Here is a 22655-nt window from a genome sequence, read left to right on the forward strand (position 1 = left end):
AACATTAGCGCACGCATTAATATCCTTTTATGAGTCTTCATTTCCCCATTCACACACACACTATAAAACTTACAAATGAGTATTATCGTGCGTGCATGTGTGCGAGTGTGTGTATAATCGGCGAGGAACAGGGGTACCAAGCCGGCTATCTGGAGTCTCATCAGCTGGAGATGGTGATGATGATGTCATCGGGCCCTGGAAGTCTCCAGGGATTTGGAACTCATTTGCATAATTTCGTGCACGAGCCTTTAGGAGTAGCTGACCTAAAATAGTGCTACTATATTCACTCACTCACACACATACCCAAAACCCCTTACATATATATAGGAGTTTTTAATAACTTGTCGCACACTCACACTCATAATTACGATATAAAGAGGCCATAGTGGCCTTAAAAAGCTTTCTGTTCAAGTCATGTGGCAAATGTAGCATGAAATGCTTTTTTTTTATGTCGACAACATTACAGAGAGCACCTGCCGATTATGATTATGAACCAAATTAAACTGCTGTTCTAACAAACAGAATGTGAAAAATCGTACAATCTTGAGATCAATAAGATGTAAAAGCAAGCAGGAAAGAGGAAAATGAAACAGAGATAAAATGTTCTGAAGGGAAAACCTTAGGAAGTAAACGCTCAGGAGGGAAACGACGCACATCTAGGCCACTGAATTATCACCCATGGTTTGGGTTTGTTTTTACAAAATACACACTGACGGTATGAATTATGTACATTATTGCAGAGGAATGTTCAAAGTTGTGACTTTTATCCCAGGCCCCAAATAATTTGGGAATGAAATTAGTACACTGTCGTGCTTTTTTTTCCTTCACACACCCACTATTCCATTTCCCAGGGTGCACTGAATTAAAAATAAATAAACTATACATGGAAAATGTCTTATTAAAAGTAGATTCTGAGCAAAATCATTTGCTTCGGAGTCTGTTTTTGTTTATTTGCTTCGGGGGAGGAAGCAGTGACCAGAAATAAAACAAGGAATCAGAGCACTAATGCTCTACTGAGTGTCAGTAACTCTGGGTAAAAAGTTCAAATTTACATTACAGAGATGCAGGAATTCATCAAAGACTTGCATATCCTAAAAACAAAAAAGTGGAGAGTAAGTGCACAGGTATCCAAAAATCAAAGGTCCAAGGCATCCAACAAAAAGAAAAACACAATATGAACATTAAAGTAAATTTAAAGCTCTTTTCACTCTGAAGTTAGCCTAAAAATGGAACTTAACTTCTTCCATGGGACATAAACAGATTTTTTTTTTTAAATTATTATTATTACATTTTGGGTGAACTAATTAAAACTTATGAAACTGTGGAGGCTTAAAAACAGACCACCAAATTTGATGATCTTCCTGCACAGAATTTTATTTCTAAAATATAAATATTACAATATATAATACAAAAATAAAATAAAATAAATAAATAAATAAATAAAAAATATTTTCCAGATATTTTTAATTTTTAAAATACTGCTGAACCTGAATAGAAACATTAAACTATGTCATTAAAACCATTAGATTAATCTCATGATTTCCGAATAGTCTTTAAAATGCAGAGTGTACTAATGTCAAATTTGGTCATTTTTTAATTTTTCCCTGAATTTTTCAACTAAATCACTTAGTTTGAAAACCCCTGGTCAAACTGATGTCATCCCTACTGGAAAAAGATAAAGTCCCCAAGTAGTCACTAATTTTCCCTTAAAACTCATCTTTGATGATCAAAATGACATATTTAAAAAAAAAATTCTTGTGAAAATAATTTCTTTGTGCCTTAAAATAGCTTGAATGTAACTCTACACCTTTGCTTCATTTAGTATATGCATATTAGTCCCCGCATCCACTCAATCACACAAGCTCAGAATGTCCTGTAATTTCACTGTAGCAAACGTTACACAAGTGGAAATACTGGTTAAATTCAGTCATACATGTTTGAACCAGAAACTGATTCAGAAGAAGAAGTGGATGAGTTAATTATACAGGCTCATCTACAAATCGATGTATCAGAATGGTAATGTGTTTTATGTATCGCTCTCTACATCGGACACGTAATGGTAATTGAAATGATTAGCCTTTTGCTTGACTGCATTATCAAACATCTAATATGTGTTGCTAATGTTACACAAACCATGTTCCCATTCGCCATCTCAGAGTCAGACAGTTGCCTTTTAAAAATCAGCATCCTTAGAAACGCTTTGAACAACTTAGAAAGTCAGTGGAGAAAGGCATATAGTGCATCATAACATCATAATATACATCATATACATAATTCACCCACTACTGTATATTGCCAAATGTACCCGATTTTTCATATCAACAGAAAAATATACCAGGATAACCTGGCTTTTCTTGAGACCCCCTGCTTCAGAGCATAGTTAAAGGTGGTGAAGAGGATGTTTTGTTTTATACATTTTTGCAATATTACTGAAAAGGAATATTATCAATATACATCATCTGTGCACGAGGTAGGGCCTTAAAAACATCAGCCAATTGTTTACGCGAACATCGCGTAAACGATTGGCCCTCTGGCTTGTCAATCACTGCCATAACGTTCCTTGTGAGAGACGTGTGCGGGTGCGCGCTCCAGTAACTTTCCACACTCCACAGGCGCCGCATGCAATATGTTTTTGTCCGGAGACAGGAGTAACAACTGCAGATTATCAGTTACCTGCGCTGCGGTGAGTCCGACATAATGAATCCACTAAGTGTGTGCGCGGCTTTAAGTCGATTGTAAGGCCGATTATGAATGTAAATTGATACTTATGACTGATCACGCTCAAACGCATCCAGTCAGAGCCAGTTGTGTTCAGTCTGCGATTACAGTCGGTGTTCAAATTCCATGTGAAAGTATATAAATCTGCTTCAGGAGCAGGAAACAATCGCTGTATGTTGAGCACAGTCTTGGAATGTTTTAGCTAGTCGTTAAATGTGTGCCCGGCTTAATAACACAGCGAATGCCGGTGGTAAACACACAAGTTTTGGGAAGCGTTCACTCAAAATGAGCTGTGAAGGAGGGGGTTGTTCTTATGCATGCGCTCATTTCAAAAACTCAGTCGACGAAAAGAACCTCTTTACCACCTTTAATGATATGCTAAAGCCCGCCTGCACATTGACGGGATTGGTTACAAGTTACAACATGTTTGTGACAGAGAACAATGGCAATTTCAAACCATGTTTTTGAGACTTTGAAAAATGCAGTTTTAAGGAGAAAATACTCAGCAATGGCGCTGACTGATGAATTTGCACATGATTTGTCTTCAAGCATATTAAAAACACCACATAGACATATAAACATTAGAAATTTGATTTTCACCACAGGGAGTCTTTAAGAAATTAAATTAAAAGAAGATAAAATAACCTCAGTCCCTCCTCCAGCACTCTTTGTCAGGTTCCGTCAACATTTGCGAAGGTAAGTGGAATGTGTCATTCCCATAAGTCCTTGCTGCATCTAGTAGAGCCCTTTAGGCCCAGTGCGCAACTACAATTATGGCCCTGACCAGGCAGTGCTGTCATCTGCGGTTCCTGACTCATCATTCCCCTGAGAGCGTGTCGCGGTGTGTGTGTTGACGGGACCTCACCGCACAGGGGACATCAGAACCAAAAAAGATCCAAAACAGACAGATGTGACATCAAGAGTCTGGTGTGGCTGAATATAAGTAGGCCAAACGTTTCATCCTGCATAACAAACTACTGATTTATCAGTTCTATAAAGTTTCTCTAATTCAACTCTATGTCCATCTGATCTCCTGCTGTCTGTCTACATCTATGCAAATTAGTCTGGTCACCACGTTCTAATCAGGCACATCACAGCAGTGTTTCCACCAACAAGCATTTTATCTCTTCAGCAGTCAGTTAAGACTCTTTTACTGCTAGTCACCGTATCATGTTACACTAGTTAAGAAGTGGTGCTATTCTGTTAAAATGACTGCGTAGCTACCTCACCCCACAATGCACCGCACATCTACCGTAAACAAAACTTGAGGGTAAGGTGTCATTAGATCACTTCCTGTAAGACAGGATATGAGCATCTGTCACCACAGGAAATGATTATTGCATGTAAGACACTGACTGTGTGTTACTCTTAGATGCGTGTGTTATGCATCTCCTTGGCTTCTCCCAGTCCTGATGTGCTATTCTACCCTGCACAGAGTGAAGGGTGCTAAAACAGCTGTCTGAGCGTGCCAGACATCACGTTTGTATTACTTAAATGGATGGTTCACACAAAAATGAAAACTCATCCACATGTCCAATGACTTCCATTCTTTTGTGGAACACAAAATAATATATTTTAAAGAACGCTGACGTCCAAACAACATTGGACCCCATTGACTTTCAATGTATGGATAAAAAAAAAAAAACAGACACTTTTCAAAATATCTTCTTTCTTTCTTTCCATCATAAAAATATAATAGCAGGCTAGCTCATGTTCACCTGGGTGTCAGCCTCAGAAGACACAACCACGGACTGCCCACAGTCCATTCACTTACTGTCTGATGCAAACTGCACATTTTAATGGCAAACACTTCTTGATCTGGCGAACTCTAATGTGGTCTGTGAATCTGATGCAACTTTCTGAAGTCAGGGTGCACTGCTTTCTACATTCTGCATGGAAACAATATTGTGTTTACCCGATTGCTAAACGTGTTTTTATAAGAAGAAATAGACAGATGTAGGGCAAAGACAGACAGAATGATAGAACAACAGATAGAGAACGATATATAGAGAACAACAGAATGATAGATAGAATGATAGAATTATACTATATATAGACAGAACGAAAGAATGATCAATACAGACAGACAGAATGATAGATAGAATGATTGAACAGAATAGAATAGAATAGAACGATAGATAGAACGATAGATAGATAGAACGATAGATAGAACGATAGATAGATAGAACGATAGATAGAACGATAGATAGAACGATAGATAGAACGATAGATAGAACGATAGATAGAACGATAGATAGAACGATAGATAGAACGATAGATAGATAGATAGATAGATAGATAGATAGATAGATAGATAGATAGATAGATAGATAGATAGATAGATAGATAGATAGATAGATAGATAGATAGATAGATAGATAGATAGATAGATAGATAGATAGATAGATAGATAATGGAATGAAAGATAATGGAATGAAAGACAATGGAACAATAGACAATACAATGATATATGGGCAATTCCACGCAAAGGTCATCTTTACTATGAAAAAAAAAAGTTTTAACCAAAAGAACAAAACCCTTTTTAAATTGTCCATTTAGGTCTGTAATATACTGTATTAATGTGCTCTAACAGAAATTTTAAGAAAATTGCCTTGTTTATCCACAATATATGTGGTAAGTAACAATGCTTAAATTAAATTTTCAACCAACCATATTTCATGCTTTCAAAAAAGGGATCAAAGACCCCATTTTTTAAACTTTAATTTTAGCAGTAAGCATTGTGTAGAAAGATGGATACATGCCTGAGAAATAAATACACTCATTTAGTCATAACAGCACTGCCTGATGAATTTATAAGGGCTAGAATAAAGAGGTCAGGACGCTTCAGTGCTCTGTCACGTCCGTAACGTTTTAATGATTAAGTTTATGTCATATAACAATTATAAATGCAAATAACTTGAAACTTTATATGCAAAGCTAAATTATGTTTATGCTTATTAGGATCAACAATTCATTTCACTACGTTGCTGTGAACAACCATAATAAGCGTTACGGACGTGACCGTTACGGACGCTTCATATTAAATCCTATGAGTTTGCTTCTTTATATTGCTATCATCTGTTTCAGGCTTACCATATCAGAACATACCCAATAATCGCAATACTCTTTGTGCTTTGTTAGTTTTAATATGAAAAAGGTTTAACTTTCAAATTCAGTCGATTTTATTATTTTTTTTTTCAAAAATTAAACAATAGATGTCGCTCTTTAATAGCCTACGGCGTGTGACAGATTAGCTTCTGCAGCGCCTGTAAGCGGCGGATCAGGCGCACATGAATCGATCTTCTCTTCCTCTTGCCAGAGAACGAAATATGAACATCAAAAGGTAGGCCTATATGATACAGTACAACTTATAGAAGAGCATTGTGTCTCATAGGACACTTCCCTCGGGAATTGGGATGTCGCGTTACCTGTTGGTTAAAAATGAATAGCCTAGCCTATAATGATCACAATCCGCGCGATCAAACAAAATGAAAATAATACGATTGCAATAATTTTGACTTGAAATAAAGTTTGATCATTTTGACTCAAGACTCCGCTTTAAACTCTGAAAACTAGACGAAAAAAACCGTGTGGTCATTCATACACAAAACATAAAACTGACATGATTGCGATTGGCAATAGTGTCAATCGGTTCACCTGACTGTGGGGAAAACATGCGATTTTAAACTGCTTTATGATAAACATTAATATTTGTCAATGTATTTTAGCATGCAGTTCTGTAAGAAGGAAAATCATGGTCTCTAAATTGATTCTTGAACAACGCACATGCTTGTCAACATGAGAAATAGGTCTAATCTATAACCTTTTGCACTACAGAGTATAACGTTACATTTGTATAAAGTTTAGTAAAAAGTTGATCAATTGTGGAGTCTTACCATACTGGTATCCCAGATTTCAATATTTGGTGGTGTACATGCTTGCTTGAGGTCTCTGTGAAAGTTTTAAAGCAGTTTTAAACCAGTCTTCTGTGCCGCTTTCAGACCGGTCACATCCGTAACGGAAAACTGTCACATCCGTAACGTTGTTTTTTCCTCATTAATGCGAACACGAAAAATGAAATAAAATTATTATTTTATGCTCTGTGGAGAGCCAACCCTTCTTTATTCGGTGGGCAGTATTACTTTTGGTTTGCGCAATGTAATTCACAGAATTCTTAAAAAATATGTTGTCACCCAAAACTTAGTGACTTTTTTTGTCACGTCCGTAACGCTGTATATTTCCCTCATCTAAAAAATAAAACAGTTGAGTAGACTGACATTTTTCTAATGTCTGGACTCCTTTAGTAAGGGATTATGAATATATAAATAGACGGTTCAATATGTTGCTATTAAATGCATTCTTTGAGCATTTATATTTCAAGTTTTGACTCCAAATGTCACGTCCATAACGCTGGAATTGCCCATATATATAATACAATGATAAATAGAATGATAGATAGAGCAATAGAGAACGATAGAGAGAACGATAGAGAGAACGATAGAATGATAGACAAATGGAACAATAGACAGAATACATTGATAGATAGAACGGTAGAACGACAGAAAGGATAGAACGACAGACAGAAGGAATGATAGAAAGGATGGAACGATGAATAGAACGATTGATATGATAGAAAGACAGAATGAAAGAACAGAACAAAACGACAGAACAGAACGATAGATAGAATTAAACGATAGATAGAACGCTAGATAGAATAGGATGCTAGACAGAACAGAATGACAGATCGAATAGAACGACAGAGAATAAAATGATAGAACGCTAGATAGAATAGAATGCTAGATAGGACAGAACGACAAATGGATATTGATGGATATAGATAGATTTAGATAGATGGATATAGATATAGATAGATTCCATTGAATCGTGCAGCCATGGATAGATGTTTGTGAACAGATATTCACAGTTAACTGCTTTTACAGCTAGTCATGGTCAGACATCTGGTGCGCAAGTAAATAAATAAATAGATAAATATTTTCCATGTATAGTCAAAATCTGTCCAAACGAAACTACCTTCACATAAACCATAGTGATTATGTCAAAGAGATTATGTCTAGATTATGTCAAACATATGTAAATATTTACTCTTCTTGCATCTTGTTGAATTTGGTTGAAACTCAAGATTACATGTTAATATTTACATAATGCGACTGCCAGAAAACAAAACAATGGAAATAAGAATCACGTGAACGGAAGAATCCGATGAAAACGTCTAGTGCCAGTAACATCCTAAAATGCTTCAATCTGTTGCTGGATTGCATTTGTTCAATGTCAAATGTTACCAGAAACAAGGGCGAGATTATCAGTGTCAAATGTAGAGAGAGAGAGATTATCAAACGTCTGTGCTGACAAAAAGATGGAATGAAAACCCAAGCTACAGAAGCACTCAAACACTGTCTTCTTGACTGAAAAGGGTTAAAGCTCCATTTATGTGCTGGATGTAGCAATGTCTTTTATGCAAGAGAGAGATGAATGACACATTAGGGGAGGAATGTCAGATGTTGAGAGAGATGAAGGGAGAGAGAGAGAATTCCCCGGAGAGTGAGTAAACTGGAAAATGTAAATGTGAAAAAGATAGAAAGACCCCCTTCGTATGTGTTTCAGTCATGTAAAAGCGTCGGATCACGCTGATGTGAACAGGCCAGAGCATGACACTGGAACAGACGCTGATGAGGCATTATGGGATTTGATCGTTGAAGATGGTGAGAGCTGTCAGTGACCCAATGAGAAAACTCCAGTAGGAGAGCTGGCCTGGATTATATCACATCCCCATGGGAACATGTGTCTGCTTAATGGAGCTGAACTTCAACAGACCTACAGTACTGCAATATAGCTATTCACAAACTCTAGAAAGAATAATTGCAAAAAAATGACCAAACAGAACTTAGATATTAATAGACAAGTGCAAATGTTAAGATGTTTACAAAATGATTCTATACCAAATATGAAACTGCAAAAAAAGTTATAGGCTATAACAGTTTATTGTCCCACATAAAAATAGCAATCAATTAAAGGGTTAGTTCACCAAAACATTACATTTCTGTCATTAAGTACTCACCCTTCATGTTGCTCCAAACCTTCTGGACCTTTGTTCATCTTCTGCACACAAATTAAAGATATTTTTGATGACATCAGTGATCTGGCCTCCGATAGACCGCAACACAATTACCAATTTCAAGGCCCAGGAAGGTAGTAAAGACATTGTTAAAATACTCCATGTGACTAAATAATGAGCTGGCATTCTGACATAGAACCTGGAAGTGCTGCACTGTGCTTACTACCTCAACTGAGTAGGAGACAGACACGGAGAGAAGAGAAGAGAAGAGAAGAGAAGAGAAGAGAAGAGAAGAGAAGAGAAGAGAAGAGAAGAGAAGAGAAGAGAAGAGAAGAGAAGAGAAGAGAAGAGAAGAGAAGAGAAGAGAAGAGAAGAGAAGAGAAGAGAAGAAATTGTTGAATGAAGCCATTAAGGTTGAACCACTGTAGTCACATGGAGTATTTTAACATGTCTTTACAACCTTTCTGGACCTAGAAATTGGTAATTGTGTTGCATATCGGAGGCCAGAAAGCTCAGATTTTCCTCAAAAATATCTTAATTTGTGTTCCGAAGATGAACAAAGGTCTTACATGAGGGCGAGTAATAAATGACAGAATTAAATGTTTTGGGTGAACGCACCCTTTAATACTATTTTTTTATGAGCAATAATTTATTTTTGAATTGTGTGTCTCTGCTAGATGATATGCAGAACCAATTTTACATTCAAATTCATAACTAATAAATGTTATTATATCATATTAACACAAAAAAATACAGACACACACACATATATAATAAATATATATATATACAGCTATGGAAAAAATTAAGAGACCACTTAACATTGAATTCTGAACTAGGAGTGGTCTCTTAATTTTTTCCATAGCTGTATATATATATATATATATATAGTAAAATATGACAATACTTATTTAATTTTGTAAAATAACCAATTCGACCACTAAAATCTGATTGGTTGAGCCAGTTTAGTCATTGTAGAATGGCAATATGCACAGCTGTGATATTAGTTGAATTCTCACTTCTCGATTGCTTAGTGAATAGGTACTCTAATGTTAGTAACACTAATGTTTATTGGGATTATTAATATAGAACAATATGTTAATCTATCACTCATATCATATTGCTGTTGCATGGTTTCATAAAAAGCAATAAGCCACTTGATCATGATAACATGGCAAAATTGATTTAAAATAAAACCTCTATCACCTAAATCCTCAAGGATGCTATAAACTGCATGTTAGTGTTGTTTGCTGTGTGACGGCACATCAGATGGGTGAAACAGAGGGCTTTAGGACGGGGGCGTGGTGACTATTTATAGAACACTACTCATTACCTCACGCTCTCTTCACATCGACTGAACTGTCTGTCAAACAGAGAGAAACAGGGGGCCTGTTCCAAATCACGCTCGCGTACATGCGCGCTCACACATCACACACACGCACGCAAAATATTTACATATTTATTTTTAGATTGTACATGTCAACAGAGGGTGCTTCTTGTTTAAATGTGTTTTTGTCTACCTCCGAATGTGGCTTCATTGATTGCATCATTAAACATTGTGTACCCTATTTACACCAGCACTGTCCACTAGTGACATGAGGTTATATGAGGAGGTGCAAATGGGGTAACAGAACAGCCATCCATGAACCACGATGATCAAACTACAGACGCATGTGAACAAAAAGAGAGTGACCCAGACAGAAAGAGAGAGGAGGACCTGGAACAGGCCTTCAGGTAATGTTTCTCCACTGTATGTGCACACACAGGCATATTTCCTTCGAGAGAAAAAAAGTTATACTTCAAAACAAAAATCAGTTTTACTCGCCATAAAATAACAGTACATGATGACAATGCAGCCTGGCAATAAAAATCAAAAATGTGACGTAACGAGCTCCCAGAAACAAGCGACTTATCTGTGTCTACACAGAAAGCGAAAAATTCTGCGCAATGCAACACAATCACAACCCATCAGAAGAACAGACTTGATGTTTATTGTTTTGTGGAAAAGGATTTTGAACTAAGGAGATTCCACTACCAAATTACTATTTGCAAACAATCAAATTACTAAATATTATGAAACCAAAATAACAAAAAATGTCTTTACTCAGATCTGCAAGGAAGAGATTTTTTTATTGACAGCTGCTTTATTGCATCACATCTGATTAGGACACTTTGTAGTGAAGAATACATTATCGTTCAAACGGTTTCTCTTTTTTTAAATAAATGTATACTTCAATTCAGCAAGTAAAGGGCGAGATTAACTAAACAGGGCAAATAAGCGAAAGACCGCAATCCCATAAAAATGGCAGATGGTAATGGAAATTGATGAGGGTGATCAACTGACAATGGGTAAAGAATACAGACATATTTCCAAAATGATCTACACAATCTACGTTCAGATTGTCAGTCCAAATCTGATTATTTATGTATCCAATTGGAATCTGATCTAAAATTATTGATGTCCACACTGTGCATCGCAACTATTCAGATTTGTATGTCCGTGCCGCACTTTCTTTTTTTCGTTTTCCGGAATATCTGCATTGGTTTCTGAGGCAATGACGTTGCGTTGGCACAAAACTCAGTGCCCCTGTACATAGCGCTTTCTTATTTGTTTCGGACTAATTGTAAACTGTTTGTTCTTCAATGAACAAGAACATGTTTTTTAAAAATGAACAAATTTTCCAGGGCAACCAGATTTGTCCAGGATATTTTACATTTTTTCTCATTTTCCATGTATTTTCCAGGATTTCCAGGACACGTGGAAATACTAATTATAATATTTAATTCAATTCCATTCATATGAGGCATACAGTAGGTGGCCATCCAAAACGCTGTCGCAAAGTGCATTTGCAGCTTTTGACTGCTGAGTGGCACTTTAACCACATGTTATCCAACAAATGCATCAAAGCACATTTATCTTTATGCAAAATGTAAGTTCTCTCACATATTAGGCCTATATTTATCACAAATACATGTTTTATTTATATTTTAAACTCCTTTAATAAAACAGCATGGATTTTTGACTCGCACATACTTTGTTATTCGTTACCTGGCGGCGGTATGCGCGGCGGTAATACCCATTTTGGTTGTCCACCTACTGTATGTCTTCAAAGTGGCAGACCAATGACTCGCGTGCCTCCAGTTTGGCCTAATGACAGCGATCTATTTCTGAATTTTTTTTTCTAATTGACAACAGCAGACATTTATGTGACAGTGCAGCTTTTATTTCCCCAGTAGCGTGACCCAGAGAGCCACCTAACTGTGACAGGGCCGCTATTGTGAACACGCAAAGGGGCTGGGGTCAATATCGGTAACTGAATCCACTGGAGCAATGCAATTACCTAAAGCATCAACAGCAAGTGTCTTTTATGAGTTCATACAGCTTTCAATGCAGTCATTAAAATCAGCACACGTAGGTGTCATCGTCAAGGAAAGTATTACTTATCTTATCTCAAGTGCCGTTTTTTCTACGAGCCTCGCTGAAGCTGATCACAGTTGAACATTACGACTGACGGCAGAGGTTTAATTTTTAATGCGCTTTCCTACTGGGCCATACACTCTCGAGCGGCCCCATCTGACTGCCAGCATGGTTACTCCCATCCTGATGCATTTTTCAACAGAGACGTTGAGCTCACATGGAAGAGACTGAGAGAGAAGAAAAAGTTCCCAGAAGACAAGGCTCATGGGTAACCGAGGGAGATGGGTGGCTTGCAGCGTAACAGGCTGCTTGAGTCACGAAAAGTGAGAAAGACTCATTTATAAAAAGATAAAAAGAGCATGTCAGACCAAAATAAGAGGTTCTCAAACTAAACCTTAAAAAAAAAAAAAAAAATTGAAAAAAAAAAAAAAAACTCTTTTGACGAGATCTTGCATCTTCTCACCGGAACACGGCAACGGAGAAACGCATTCACAATAGCAGCTTGTGATGCTGTCCGTCTGCTAGGGCTGCACATTAAATCCTGGAATGCTTTCCTCAAAAGCCGTCATTTCTTTTCGACTGAAGAAAGAAAGACAAACATCTTGGATGACATGGGGGTGAGTAAATTATCAGGAAATTTTAATTCTGAAGTGACCTAACCCTTTAAATACAAACAAGTGGGTCATACACTTTCAATTCAAAAGCAGCTAGGGCAGCTAGAGTAAAGTAAAAGACAAACGCAGGTCTGTGTAACATTAACATTGGCCTATGAATTCCCCTGAATCCTATTCTATGTGGGGAACAGAAACATAACCTTATTGAGAGCGGAACAACAAAAAAGGGAGTTTACAAAGTTAAAGCCAGGAATGACATGCAGTGCAAGAATTGATTGGGTACACATTATAACACAGGCAGAGCAGTCTGTGAGGCTTAATCAGTAGCGCTAATTATAATGAGCTGGGTGTTTTCAGGCCACTCGCTGACTCCCTGTGCAGCCATCAAAGGAGCGATGGAGGGCAAGTCAGTTCAAAAACAGCGCGCACGGACTGTGGTCAACTCATTTGAAGCTACTACATCATTAACTCATATTTTAGAGGAACTAAAATTAGCTGAGATGGTGATTTGGGCAAGCTGGATTCTAAACAGAGGTTTGGTCACTGAAACTCCTCTGAAACCTTGAAGAGTAATGAAGGTGGAAGACGACTATAACCATTGGACCTTTTTAAACTCATGCAAGCCTGGAAAGACTTGGAGTGTGAACAACCACCTTTAGATATACAAGAGACCATTTTAAATGTTCCTCACTAGAGAAAATATTGAAACTACATATATGATGTGTGGTGAGGTTTTGTGCTGTGACCTAGTATGTGTGCGTGTCTGAATTGAGCAGTGGCTTCAAGTTGGCCTAACAACATAGCCCTTGTCAAAAACAGATGACACCGCTCATTGTATACTAATACTACTACAAACACACAGAGACCATATTAACAGCCAACACTGGACTGGCCTTCTTTTATTAAAAATATGCTAGTACAAAAGGTCAAAACGTAAATCCATGAATGTTTGTCGGCACCCCAACTGAAGGTGTGATATCGCACCTTTTAATTTAAAGATAGTAAAAACATGCATAACAATAGCTGAAATTAAATTTATATGCATTTTACTAAATCACAGCAGTGGGTGTTTACGCTTAAATCTCACAGGAGAGACGCCCCTTTAAAAAGAGTGTTCAAATCAGAGGACTAAAATCAGGGTAGAAAACAGCCATTTATTTCTAAATTGTGATTGACTTTTGTATGTAAAAATCATATTAACATAATATGTGCACCTCAGGAAATATTATAAAATAATTTAAAAATCCAGTTCATGACCACTTTAAGAAATGAATCTGTCATAGTAAAGTTCTTCCAAAACGAGACGCCTCGATATTTCAGCTGAACAAATTTTACATATACTCCAGCATCATTTTTGGTTAAGGTGAAGTGTGTCAAGACTGCTGACATGTTTACCTATTGTAGCTTATCCGCGTTGCGTGTAGACACTGACAAAGTCAAAAAACATCGTCAGAGAAGTGCTAATTAAACGTCACTGTCACCCTCCAAAGCGATTTTGTCTGAAACATTTATTTATTTATTTACTGCTATTTCAGCTGAATATCTCTGGTTTCCGAAATGTCAGTGCATCACTATATGATACCAATTATATTAAATACCAACCATATTAAATAAATTATCTTCTGGAACGATTCTTTAATTGACATGCTGCGGAATTGGAAAGTTGGGGCTTAAAACAATTCTTGAACGGATTTCCTATTCAACTCTTGATACCAATGATAATAATTTAACTCAATTTAATTATACAAAAAATAATGTAATTTACAAATTAAATACCACAAAAGTTTCTGAGAATTTCTCATATTTTGTAGATTCAGCAAATATATCATCTATTCATGGAAATGAATAGAAAATAGAGGCAAATGCTGTCAAAGCAACATTAAAACAGGTTCATGTTTAAACAACACTGACATACAAGTGTATTTCCTGGAACGAAAACATGACTCTCAATACTATTAATTTAGGAATGTCCCAGTTACCAAACATCCAGCAATCAGATAAGAGCATCTATAAAAGATGTGTGTGAGAGCAATAAACCATTAAACCTTGAGTCACACACAGACAAACAACTGTCCTAGAGTTCACCGATCAGTCACCAAATTGATAACCAAACTAAAGAGTCAACCTGAAGCCAATCGCACAATGGTCTCCCAATGCCCACACAGTAGAAAAGAGTTTAGCAAGTTTACAGGACACTCACTATAAGTACAGACCCCTAAAGGAACCCTGGATTAAGTGCTTTAAATCAAAGAAAAACACAATGCTGATAGTTCACGAATCACCTCCAGCAGGGTTTGAACCTACAACCTTTCAGTTCCAGCACTGATCTTTAGCCAATAGGCTTTTCCACTACTGAACAAATTCATTCTGTTACTAAATGTAAAAGCACAGACTGTGTGCACCTGCTAGTTTACCAACTAACTGCATCAGAAAAATCTTTTAATATATTTCAAATGGTTTTACAGCACAAACCTTGCCTAGATCTGGGACTAGTTCTTCCTCAAACACTAATTATAGCTGCCTGGAAAGGTTGGGAATTGGAAATCACTTCCAATTCTGGAAGTGGATTCTTAAGGTCAGGAATTGGATACTTGTAATAAAATTTAAATTTAAATTCCACTTATCGATTCCACTTTCAAGCGCAAGAAGACACCAAAGAGAACTCAATTCGGCACTTGTGTTGTTGTTGTTGTTTTCTTTGCACACAAAGCACGCACAAAGAGCAGCCTCTCATAAGTCCATTCAAAGTTGTGAATTTAACTTGTGCATTAAACATTTATGTATATTTGTTTATTTATAAATATCGCATTAAACATTTGTGAATATAGCACTGTTTCCATCCAGTGAATCGACAATAACAAAATCATCACGTCCGCGCTAAATATCACTAAGAAAAATGTAATTTGCTGCAGTAGTTTATGCGCATGTTTTCGTATCACATAAAATTTATCCAACTCAGTTGAGCGCATAGGTTTTTTATGTGCATCTTGAGGTTTCAGTGTTTTTTTATGCGTTATCCCAAAATGCACATAAAAATAGGTGGATGGAAACATAGCTACTGTGAGCTGTAATGAATTGAGTTCTCGTACGCGTCTTCTTGCGCATGAACGCACAAATACATACAAAATGATGTCAAAATAACCTTGTAAAAAGTCGGATTTGTCTCAAGTGAATGTAAAGAGTTGAGAAAGAAAACACGTAAGTAACAGTATATTGGATCCTGCTTGAGGTCTTAAAGTGACAGCAGGCTAATAAACCTGCTGCAGTGTCATTAACTTTAATCAAAGTACAAAAGAAAAAGAAAGTCACTCACTGATTTTGACTGAATATCTTTTGTAACTTTAAGGATTACTATATATTTCATTTATAAAAAGAAAGTTTGCTGATTTCATGGTTGTTCATGGTATTCAGCTGCAACAAAACGTTTTGGCAAAAAGAATAAACATATTTGATGCAAATGTTTGACAATGTTTTACCTTACAGCAATCGAAAAGAATCAGAAGCGATAAGCAGAATTGGAATTGCAAAAATTCAAATACCCTAATCTACTGCCTGGTATCTTCTAAACACTTATTCCCTATTCTACTTATGGAAAAAAGACGAAACTGGCACGGCGTTCGTTCCGTAAGTAGAATAGGAAAGGCGTAGAACATTCAGCATAAGCGTTTTGAAGAACGCGGAAACGGGAAGTACATTCAAGGCGATATTTTGTGTTTATATAGCATAAACGGTTGTATTTTTTCAAAAATGACCGATCGTTTCACTAGATAAGACCCTTATTCCTCATCTGGTATCGTGGGGGTGACATGGGGGTGAGTAAATTATCAGGAAAAGTTTATTTAAAAGTGGACTAATCCTTTAAAACACTCTTGTGTGTAGGACTAATTTCTTACAAAATATCATCCCAAGCCTCCGTTTCTAATTCCAGAACATCATTTCAGAACTAGTAAGGGAGGCTTTAGCTTTGATAGCAGAATAATACCATTGATAAAGTTATTAACGCACTCGAGAGAGAAAGAAAATAAGCATATGTGAATTAGCCTACCTGAGTCTGTGCGTCTCTCATGGCAGCAGTGTCTCTACTAAAATCTACCTCAAAAACCACAAAGTTATCACCTCACTGGCGAGTCATGTATCTTTTAAGTTGCTAAACTATTTCACGGATTAATTTGTCAGACCAGCGCTGACAACATGTTTCTGTGCGAGTGTGTGTCCGTACGTGAGTACGTTTGAAAGAGAGAGAGTGGGAAAGAGTATGCCCCTTCAGGACACAATAAAACACAATTTTGTGGCAAAAACCATAACAATAATTTTTCGTTTTCATCCTATTGTTTACTATATTTATTTGCTTGGTCGGTGTCATTGTGGGTTTGTTTCTTTTGCGGTTGTAGGCTGTAAGGACCTATTGAGATAACTGAAAACATTTGGCCAAGTGATATGGAACTGCAATGCGGTCAAGACCTGTCTAGAACTAATTTAGCTGTGCATTTCCCTGGAAATAATTTCACACCTTAGAACGTTGGTCAACCAATCAGATTTGAGCATTCAACAGCCCTGTAGTATAAAAAAAGTTACATTTTCTTATCAGTTTCATATATGGAGAGGTGTAATATAAATACCATTTTGTTTGGTGTAAAATTACACTGGCTTGAATAAATATATGGCAGTACTTTTAATTAGATTTTATGACATTCAACAGCAAAAACACATGTCGAATACAGACTACATATATGTATGCTGCATCTTAATGTAAATAACATCAGAAAAAGTTTTCACTGCTTGGGGTTCCTAGCAGTAGCATAGTAGCATGACATACACATAAGCACTGAAATCGACTGTTTCACCTCTATCTGAAAAACAGCTGTGCCGATGATGATCAGCCTACATTACATGACATGTTTCACAGTGATGGAAAGCCTGACTCATTTCTCTGAATCAATTAATTCGAAACACAATTTCAGCATTTCTTTTTTTCCTACATTAAAGTTTTTTCTATTAAGTTGCATTAATAATGGAATTTTTGTAATTTTATCTGTCAGTTTATTGCAGTCATGAACAGAGCTATGTATGAGTCGAATATATTCAAAAAAAGAGCTTCTCCAGTTGGCGAGTTGTTATCATTTGCGAACCCACAGTTGTTGATTCGAGAATCGTCTGAAACTACTCAGTCCGATTCGTTAACGAATAGCTCAGTCCTGTGTGGTGATGATGACACCGGTTTTGATTCACTCAAAAGATTCGAATCACAAGTATGATTCATTCGAAGACTGATACGAATCGGAGAATGTTAATTTGTCATGCATCCACCACTTAAACAATCCAACATGACCACGAGACAACATGAAGAATTTGCAAGGAAATCTTAAATGATTATAACTTGTATAGGCTAAAAGACTAGCTGGATTCACGTTTCATATTAATAAATCTTTTACAATCATTCCAATAAGAATCGCTCCAGCCGATCACTACTACCATCACTTATTTCTTTACAACAGTAGCCTAAATGACCCCAAAAATGACAACTAGTTCATGCACAACGCTGACAGCGCCAAATAATGGTAGAAAAAAAAAAAGTACCTTCATCCTCAGTGAGATGTTTCTATCCTGCGCTCCTCATAGCCATTAACTTCATTATGATCTCCATCCGACAGAATAAACGCTGCATGTGTGTGAGGGAGACGAGCTGCTTAAAATAGCGACACAAGGAGCGGGGGTTGAAGACGAGGGAAAAAAGAGCCACGAACACCCATAAACAGCCCTAACATCAGCCTTCCTTCTCTGAATATGTCAAACTGGCCGCAGTTTCATCTTAACCTTAAGTTTTAAAGCGCGTCTAAACGCAGCTGCTTGTATTTATAAACGAATCATGCTTCTCACACGCTCCTTTTTAAAAGAAGTCAATACGGATTACAGTTAAACGATTATGAACGTATTGAGGATTTGAGATGCAGAGGAAGTGAAAGTTTGGGTGGTAAAGGGTTGAGAACAGTTAGGTTAGCAAACTAACTAGCTTTGAAAAGCGCCAGCAGGTGTTAGTTCAAATAATTAAACTTCGTTTTGATATCCGCGTTAAAAACTCTGGTATCTGTTTTTAATTCGTATTGCATGACTTTGAAATTGATGTGCACGGATATGTCACGCAGAATCGTTGACAGTTTTATGCACGAGACCCCATGGCAATGTAGTAAATGATACTGACCTCTTTTCTGTAGGGTGACTTGGAGCTCAAGGGCAAAATTCACCGTTCATAAACATTTATTTCAGCCGGAAATTGAGTATTTTACACCTTTTGATGGCCCATCTTCGCCTGTCTGTCTGTCTTGCGGTCTTTCTGACTTCCTGGATGAACAGCCGCGTGCGCATATAGTTAAGTTCACTCACACACACACACACACACACACACACACACACACACACACACACACACACACACATAAACACACGGAAATAAAGTGTATGACATCTCGACAGAGTATGCAAAGAAGCCAATTTCCTCTCAGTCCAGAACAATATGGGTGAATCTTTAATATTAATAGGATAATTTAAAAATAATAATGCTTAGTTATTTGAGGACAGCTTTGTTTTTTTTTTCCTTTTTCATTATTATTATTATTATTTTTTTATTTTTAAGAGTAACATTAGTCAAAATGACACTGGCCTATTCTTGTTCCCTTTAAACTTTGCCTCTACAATGAATGTATAAAACGTTTTTTAAAAATAATAATAATAGGCTATTTCCCTTTCTTTTTTTTTTTTTTTAGCAAGTCCAAGATTCATAACTTAACAATACAACTTTACAATGTAATTGCATCCTACATAAATAAATAAATACACGTGAAGGTTCAAACATAGCTTAAATGTTTCTAATAAAAAATTCCTATATTGAAGAATCATCCAAATGTGTCTTGTTCATATAATAACTTAACTATTAAAATATTATTAGCCTATTTTAAAAGACTTGCGTGTCTACATGAACAAAAATAAAATTCCTGGACATGCTAAATTGAGTCTGAAGAGTTTAAAACACACTGCATCACCTGACCAGTTGTAAATGTTTTTTTATGAAGCCTGAAGGTTCATCAAGGGAAAATCAATCGAGCGCAGAGGGAATCTATGGAGACGCGAATCGGTCTTTGTCAGACACGTGATTTTGTTGTGTGTGACGTCACCGCGGCGCCATATTTGTGGTATCCCTGCTGACTGTGAGAATGAAAGAGATTACACGAGTTGAGATAACAAGCAAATAACTCGCAAATATGAAGAAGCACAAGAACAAAGTTAAAATTTCATATCGCGATAAACTCACCAAAGATGCCAGGGACCGTTATTTGGAGAATTTTTCATCCATTCATAACATAGATCTGTACGAGCTGACTGCAGTAAGTTGGAGTGCTGTTGACCCCGCATTGCTACCTAAATCATCATACTTAAATATTGTAAACTGTCTTGTTTATGGCATAAACGCATAGTGAACAATTTAAAAACTATAAATCCCTCGAAGATCACAGATATTTCACTAATGGGTGCAGGATTTATTTATGTTCTGAAGGAAGGACTGCGATAACACAGTATAGTAACGATAATGATGTCGTGTTAACTATATAACAAGTGCATGATTAAGGATGGTTTAGTATTATCAGGAAGAATTTTGAACTAATACTACCCTTTTTTTCATGCATTTTTTTTCTTTATTGCATTAAGTACATAAACCAATGTATAACACAATAAACATTGTTCCAATAAACAAGGCATCATCAGAGATGTATGTAGAATTTAATAGTGTATTTTATTACAGTACATTCTGATATAGTATACCTTTTAGACCTACCTCTGTGTTGTCTGGGTCAATGACATTATGAGTCTTTTTTTTTTCTTTTTCTTTTTTTTGTCCAAAGGCCTTAATAATAATAAAAACAAAGATATGTCATGCAAGTTAAATATCTGATTTACAGATTGTGTATATTATTAATTATCCTGTTAATACTATAAGTGCATATAACATAAATCTACAAATCACCCTGAAAAATTTAATTATACATGCTTTATTGTTCATGCAAGACTGGATAAAGCATCAGCACATTTTTACACTACAATTCTACAAAAGATTCAAACATGCGCTGATTGGATGGTTTCTCTGTGAAAATCTCAAAACAGTCAGTAATCTCTGCTACTCTGTATTTAAACAAAGGAGACATATTTCTGTGCAAATCATCTCTGTATGCCCATACAGCTGAAAGCTTCAGGTTTGCATAGATATGACACAGTTTCATTGAATGTTCTGTATACCGTCTCAGGGGAAACATTAGAAGTGTTGTGCAGGCAGATCAAATCTGAGGTATATTAAGGTTCACAGAAGCATTTGAAATTTGTATTTGTTGCGTCTGGAATCAGAGGCACAAAAAAAAAAAAAAAAAAATTGTAACGCCATAAAGGTTCCCAGGTTTGGCAGACCCGTATAGTACATTAACATCATCTCCAAAACAAACATCAGACATCCTGTACATATCAAGTCGGTTTACTTCTGCACATGCAGATCACCATCTCCTCCAGCCTCCTGCATCTTCTCAGTGTGAAGATGATCACTTTCTCCAGCCTGATGGACCATAGTGTCAGCTGACTGACTTGGGTAAAGTTGGTTTTATATTCGCACATCCGTATTCAATAGCCTTGTTAATCACACTACATTGGACATTCAGTGGACATTCACAAGTAAATATGCCATTAAACAATACTTGCCTATTTTGATCGACTGTGAAAAATGTTATAAGTTGACAATCGTTGGTCGTCAATATCATGTCGCTGCTTAAAATTCGCAAACATTAATTTATTGCATATTTATTGGAAAGTCTGAATTTATCAGAAGTCTGAATGTGCAAATATAAAACCAACTTTACCCAAGTAGCTGACTGGATTGTTTTTCCTTAGTGTCTGTGTGTGCATCTCAATCAGCTCTGAGCTCTTGAATCAGTATATTGTGTATACAAATTTTGTGACTGAGACCGTCCTGATCAGTGCCCTAACTAATGAACTAGGGAGCTGATTGAGACACAGCCTGTGTTTAATGCTGATGTGGCCTTAATGTAGGGAGGGATGGTGTCCAGTTGGGGTCAGTCTCCATAATCTTTAAGCAGGCTGATCTGCAATGAAATGAAAAGGTCCACAGACCACAGCTGTAAAAAGTAGTCAGAAAATTAGAATCAGTATATAGATACAGAGCAAAAATGTCGTACCTTAAGTATAAAAATGCTGTAGCAAAATTAAGAAAAATAAAATGTAGACATATTCAAGTAAAGGGATTCAGTTTAAATTGACTTGTTTCATAGCACATACAATCCAAAACAATGCGTTGCTATAACGTTTTCTACTTTAGAAAACAGAAACCTCTAACTTACCTTTGTGAAATGTAGAAAGCAAACATACTTGAATGGAGATATCTTGACGAAAGTGATGTTTTGCGTCTCACCGCGGCAACCCGTGCGATCCGGCGCCTCTGTTATTGCCTCTAACGTTACATACTCTCCGTACAGCCTTTTTTCAAGTAGGAAACCGACTAAATCTAATCTCGTAGTAAAGTTTTTGACATTTTCTATCGTGGGACATATTATTGCAGCTTTTCACACAACAAAAGTGTGCCATTTTTACAATGAAAAGTAGCCAAAGAAGAAACAACTCTGCACTGATACAGAGATTGTTTGGATACCTCAGAAATGGCGACGACACCCATAATGCACTTCGGTTTTCACGAGTGTGACGTCACCTGACAAAGACCGATAGTGACACCAGATACGATAAAGGCGTTTTTAATAGACGTATCAAAAAATACAAAATATCC

General features: G+C 36.6%; 2 protein-coding genes across 5 annotated transcripts in view; one reads left to right on the forward strand and one right to left on the reverse strand.

The window, feature by feature from the left end:
* taok3a (TAO kinase 3a) overlaps positions 1–22655 on the reverse strand; it is an 81796-nt gene that overhangs the window by 58660 nt on the left and 481 nt on the right. Inside the window, exons 1-2 of one of the 4 annotated variants that reach the window (XM_067407312.1) lie at positions 19023–19231; positions 18401–18506 (exon numbers count right to left, since the gene is read on the reverse strand). The exons of 1 other annotated variant lie outside the window; for it this stretch is intronic. The gene's annotated coding sequence lies outside the window, so the exon portion shown is untranslated. Of the gene's footprint in view, positions 1–18400; positions 18510–19022; positions 19232–22655 lie in introns of those variants that run through there. 2 more of the 4 variants (XM_067407311.1, XM_067407309.1) reach the window with 2 other exon arrangements.
* Positions 9992–22655, forward strand: part of suds3 (SDS3 homolog, SIN3A corepressor complex component) — a 30945-nt gene continuing 18281 nt past the window's right edge. The window contains exon 1 of the mRNA XM_067407315.1: positions 9992–10525. Within this exon, the coding sequence (XP_067263416.1) occupies positions 10444–10525 (82 nt within the window). The 5' untranslated portion in view covers positions 9992–10443. The remainder of the gene's footprint in view (positions 10526–22655) is intronic.

Source organism: Chanodichthys erythropterus, chromosome 13 (assembly GCF_024489055.1).
Source record: "Chanodichthys erythropterus isolate Z2021 chromosome 13, ASM2448905v1, whole genome shotgun sequence".
In the NCBI taxonomy this organism is placed as follows: Eukaryota; Metazoa; Chordata; class Actinopteri; order Cypriniformes; family Xenocyprididae; genus Chanodichthys; species Chanodichthys erythropterus.